The sequence below is a fragment of the Mandrillus leucophaeus genome, unplaced genomic scaffold (genome assembly GCF_000951045.1).
Source record: "Mandrillus leucophaeus isolate KB7577 unplaced genomic scaffold, Mleu.le_1.0 Scaffold1, whole genome shotgun sequence".
In the NCBI taxonomy this organism is placed as follows: domain Eukaryota; kingdom Metazoa; phylum Chordata; class Mammalia; order Primates; family Cercopithecidae; genus Mandrillus; species Mandrillus leucophaeus.
In genome coordinates, this window is record NW_012098097.1 from 15135180 (window position 1) to 15140496 (window position 5317).

The following is a 5317-nucleotide window of genomic DNA, read 5'->3' on the forward strand; positions in this document are numbered from 1 at the left end:
CACCACGCCCAGCTCATTTTTTGTATTTTTAGTAGAGACGGGGTTTCACTGTGTTAGCCAGGATGGTCTCGATCTCCTGACCTTGTGATCCACCCACCTCAGCCTCCCAAAGTGCTGGGATTACAGGTGTGAGCCACCGCGCCCAGTCCTTTTACAAGGCTCTTAATCGTAGGAGCGAGGAAGGAGCCCTCAGCCTAGTCACCTGTTGATACTCTCACTTGGGCAACTCCTGGATTTTGGAGGGAACACGTTCAAACCACAGCAAATGCCTTGGCTCTCAGGCAATACCGGAAGTTCTTTGAGGGCTAAGCCCCCCTCAATCTGTCCCTCGGCCAGTGTGCTGTGCAAGTCTGTTCCCACACAGAAGTACCACCGGCAACGGGACGGCACTATCCCTGCGGCCCTGCTCTGGAACTGAGCCCCCAGAGGCAGGCTCCACGGCCCAGCGACCTGCACCAGGACTGACCAGACAGGAGCAGCCTGTGGTCCGTCAGAAAGCGCAGCCCGGCCCCGGGGCCCCTCTGTGTCGTTCTGAGAAGCCCCACCCCGGGGTCTGCGAGGCTTCTGGGGAAGGAAGTTTCTCTTTCCTTCCCTGAGGGGCTGCCACCTGGGCTGGGGGTGGGCAGGAATAAGGAAGTGTGCATGGGGGCGGGTGACCCTGCCTGTGGCTGGGGGTGTAGGGACTCCGGGGTGCAGCGGGATGGGTGGCAGCAGAGGCACGGCGGTCACGGATGCCTCTGTGTGTCGGCCGAGGGCGGCCCGCTCCAACAGCAGCCATCTCAGCAGAAAGCAGGGAGGGTGGAACAACCTCCAAAGAAAAAGAAAACTGGGTCACGGCAAGATATTTGGGGAAATCCAGCCAGAATGAAAATCTCACTGTGAGCAATTTAACAAATGGAGTTCCAATCTGAGGGGAACGTCCAGAAGGCGTTTTACCACTGAGCCGTGGTTCATTTGGAACTGTTTTTAATTGAGACTGAAAGACAGAAATGGCCAGGACTGAACCCCCTTGGCGGGGTACCTCCCAACTGCTGAGCAGTGCCCCTGGCCCTGCAGCCTCCTCCCAGCCCCCGGGACTCCGCAGGCATCACCACTCAGCCTCCAGAAGCTTCCCTCTAGTTAATTTCCAGTCTTCAGGCCGGGCACTGTGGCTCAAGCCTATAATCCTAGCACTTTGGGAGGCTGAGGTGGGTGGATCACAAGGTCAGGAGTTCGAGACCAGCCTGGCCAACATGGTGAATCCCGGTCTCTACTAAAAATACAAAAAAAAAAAAAAAAAAAAAAATTAGCTGGACGTGGTGGCACTTGCCTGTAGTCCCAGATACTAGGGAAGCTGAGGCAAGAGAATTGCTTGAACCCGGGAAGCAGAGGTTGCAGTGAGCTGAGATTGTGCCACTGCACTCCAGCCTGGGCGACAGAGTGAGACTCTGTCTCAAAAGAAAAAAAATTCCAGTCTTCAGGCTAAGAAACTACAATAAAAAGCCAAAGGATATCAAAAGGTGCAGGTGGAAGACACCACCAGAGGCTGAGTCCGGGCCCTCCGTGCAGAGACCCTTCACCAACATGGGCCCCCCAGACCCCTTCGTGGCAGGGTCGGGGCACAAACTCCCCAGAGGACGAGCCGACACAGACTCAGGGAAGCAGTCCCCATCCACACGTGCTTGGACACAGCAGCACCTCCTCTCTCCCGCCAGGCAAGAGGGCTGTGGAGCTTGTCCTGGACACGGGGCAGCATGCATGTCGGCCTGGCCCTGGGGGCTGGACAACCTCCTGGCACCAGGCGGGTCTCTGCCTGCTCACAGGGTCTCTCTGGGGCTGTGCTGCGTCTCGTGTCCAGTCACTGCGATGCTAGATGTTCAGGTCATGGCACTGTTCCCTTGTGACCTCTGGCCTCTACTTTATACATGTGGAATCCTGAGCTGGCCTCAGACTTTCAGTCACTCCCCCAACTTCACTAATCAGGTATCAGTGGTGTTTTTTACTTTTAAAAAAAAAGCCACAACTGGATTTTGCAAAACACAGACCATGGAGGGCTGGGCCAACCAAGAGGAGTGTCCCTGGATGCCCCACTTGCGAGTCCGGCCCCTGCTCCCTGCGCTTCCCGGACACCAAACAGCACCCACTGAGGCTGGGTGAAGGCAAAAGTGTTTATTCAAAACTTCCTGCCACACTGTGGGAAACATCAGTAAACAGTTATAATTCCGAGTCGCTGCAAGTTTGGGGTTGGACGCTGGCTCTCACGGTAGCCTGTGCTGGGACCATCAGCAGCCATGTGCACCTCCACGCACGGCCGAGCTCAACCTGAAGACCACGCGTGCTGCCTGGCAGAAGCAGGAGGCCTGACCGCAGACGCAGCGGCTCCCAGCCTGAGCCTGGGCGTGCACCGGCCGGCTCACAGCGGAGGCCATGTCTCCTCACAGACTGGAGTGAGCTCAGAGTCTAGAGGTTAGAGGACCTCAGACTAAGAGCTGCAACAGAACGACAGCAAGAACATTCTGGAAACAATGCCACAGTGACTCTTTTATACTCTCACTCACACTTGGTGAGGGCCTCAGACGTGAAACCCTGGAGATAGATGAGTGTGACCTCCAGAGTTCGGCTGGGATGCGGCTGAGAAAGACCAGCTGCTCGCCGGGGAAGACAGTGGCTGGCGTGGCCCTCATGGCCAGCAGGTGCTAGGACTCCTCCAGAGCCCCGGGCGCCTGCCTAAGCTGCCGGCTGTGGACCACCTGCAGAGCTCCCCCCGCAGCCTGGCGGAGCTGGGCGTCCAAGGCTCCACGGAGGTTGTTCACCTGGACTTCAGGCAGGGAGTTAAGGCCAATGATGACCCCGTCCCTTGGGGCCAGCTCGCCCTCTGCATGAGGGTTAAGGTCCCGCCGTCGCCTCCGGAGGTCAGAGCCAGCCTGCAGTTTCAGGTCCCGGTTAGGCTTGGCATTGTCCGGCCTCTGGCCCCCCGGGACAGCTCGTTTGGGCCCCAGCTCTGGCTCTGGCCTCTGCCTGGGCTCCTGGACAGCAGCGTCCTCCCTGCCTCTCGGCTGCTCGTGGGACACAGGCACATGGTCCCCGCCGTGGGCCTCCTTTCTCATCTCCAGGTGACCGCCATGGTCCCGCCGGTGGCCCTGCTGTCCGTCCTGCTCGCCGTCAGAGATGACCCGCGGTTCCGGCTGGTGGACCACAGCCTGGGGCTGTGCAGCCGCTCCTCCCGCCCTGCCGGGCAGGTCCAGGTCCGCTGCAAGGCCCAGGTCTCGGCTCATCTGCTTGGGCTCCATGCGAGCGTCTCCCGTCTCTGCTCCTGGCTCTGCCACAAGCCAGTTGGCTTCCTTCAGAATGCCGGTGCCAGTGGCTGCCACCTCCTTCCCAGGTTTTTTCCTGTCTTGGGAACCACCGCCAGTAATGTCCTGACTTTGCCTGGGGAATTCCTCTGCAAGGTGCTCCTCTGGACCCCTGGCTTCCCTGGCGGGGTCTGGCACGGGCACCTGCTCTGGGCCCTTGGGGAGCCCCTTCACCGTGCCAGCTGCCCCGGGGGCGGCATCCTTCTGGCCATCTCTCGGCTTGGCCTGGGCTGCCCGAGGCTCTGTGTCAGGGCCGCCATCAGGAGGGCCAGCAGGGTCTCTGCCTGTAGGCCCCTCAGGGTGCTCCAGGGAATGCTGGTTAAGGTCCTGGGGTGGAGCGGGGCGGCCCCCGGGAGCTTTGAGGACATGGTCCAAAGGCAGGGGGGGCAGATTCTCCACCGTCTCCCTGGCCTTGCCTTCGGGAGCCTCCTGGCCTCTGGGCACCGCCGCCCCGGGCTCTGGATGCACCTCCACTGCAAATGAAGTCGGCCATCAACTGAGCCACAGCACTGAACACAGGCTGCCCGTGGGGGCCCAAAAGAACAAGCAACACCGGGCACTGGGAACCAAACCCACACTCACCCTCAGGACTTGAGGCCACCGAGGCTCAGACCCAGCCGCATGATGACGGCAGGAGACCCCCTGCCTGGCCCCACCCCACTCCATCCGCCGGCCCAGCCTACCCTGCCTGGGCTTGTCCTCCTCATCCTCCTGCCTCTGCTGGTGGATCTCCTTGTGCTGCTCCTCGATCACCGCCAGCAGCTTCTCCTGCTGGTCCAGCAAGCGCTTTTGCTGCACCTGCTGTTCTTTGATCACCTGAAGCAGGACGGCATGGTCCAGCATCTCTGCCCTGCCAGCCTCTGGGTTTGGAAAGAACACAGTCAGAGGGTGCCGGGGCTGCTCATGCATCCTGCTGGGCCAAGACTGCGCCCACAGCAAGAAAACACACAGGTCACCTGCAGGGAGTGCGCCCGAACACTGGCCACTGGTGACACTCGTCATGACCGTGACCATGAAGCCCGGACAGCGCAGTGAGACATGCAGGTCCGAGGGCCCGGGAGAGGCTGTGCCCTGACTGCCCCTGGAAGCCCACCTGGGACGGCCTCTCCCGCCAGCCAGCCACTCTGCTGCATCAGTTCTCCCACTGGCTGTGCCGCAGCCGCACCCGGCAGGACCCCAGCAAGCCTGCTTGTTGTCCATGAAAATGAGTGTCCAGAGCAACACGGAGTCAAAAGGAATGTGCCAGAATGTCAGAGATGGTTATCTGGGCTGGGTGGGTTTTTCTTTTTTTTTCCACTTTACACATTCAGTTGTTCTAGGACAAATATGTAAGAAAATAAGCCTGGGCACGGAGGCTCATGCCTGTAATCCCAGCAATTTGGGAGGCCGAGGCAGGCAGATCGCCTGAGCCCAGGAGGTAAAGACCAGCCTGGGAAACATAGCAAGATCCCCATCTCCACACACACACAAAAAACATAAAAATAAAAATTATCAGGGTGTGGTGACAGGCGTCTGTACTCCCAGCTACTCGGGAGGCAGAGGCCCGAGGATCACTTGAGCCCAGGAGGTTGAGGCTGCAGTGAGCTGTGATCACACCACTGCACTCCAGCCTGGGCAACAAAGCGAGACCCTGTCTCAAAAAAGAAAAAAAGAGAAGAAAAACTGTAAGCTATGTTTTGAAAAGAACATTGGTACTTTTAGAAAGTTTCCTCCGAGATAAGAATTTTAAAAACAAACAAAAGCTGTCTTCTTTTAAGGGGAGCATGGGAGCTGGAGCGTCAGTGAGGCCCCGGCCAGCCGTCCTGACCACTGCTCCTGAACACCATCTGCTGTGGAAATTCTGGGCAGGTCCTGCGTGATGGGGAGCCCTGGTGCGCCCAGCGTTAAGAGCTGGTGCCGGCAGCAAGGGCCAGAGGACAGGCCTGCCCGGGTTACAGCTGGCGCACACTTGCTGCAGGGCCAGGCCTGCCCGGGTTACAGCTGGC

The 5317-nt window shown here is 59.2% G+C and overlaps 1 protein-coding gene across 1 annotated transcript in view; it reads right to left on the bottom strand.

Moving 5' to 3' along the window:
* Window positions 1-2129: 2129 nt before the first annotated feature.
* SLC38A10 (solute carrier family 38, member 10) overlaps window positions 2130-5317 on the bottom strand; it is a 48151-nt gene continuing 44963 nt past the window's right edge. The window contains exons 15-16 of the mRNA XM_011992858.1: window positions 4016-4192; window positions 2130-3805 (exon numbers count right to left, since the gene is read on the bottom strand). Of these exons, the coding sequence (XP_011848248.1) occupies window positions 2676-3805; window positions 4016-4192 (1307 nt within the window). The 3' untranslated portion in view covers window positions 2130-2675. The remainder of the gene's footprint in view (window positions 3806-4015; window positions 4193-5317) is intronic.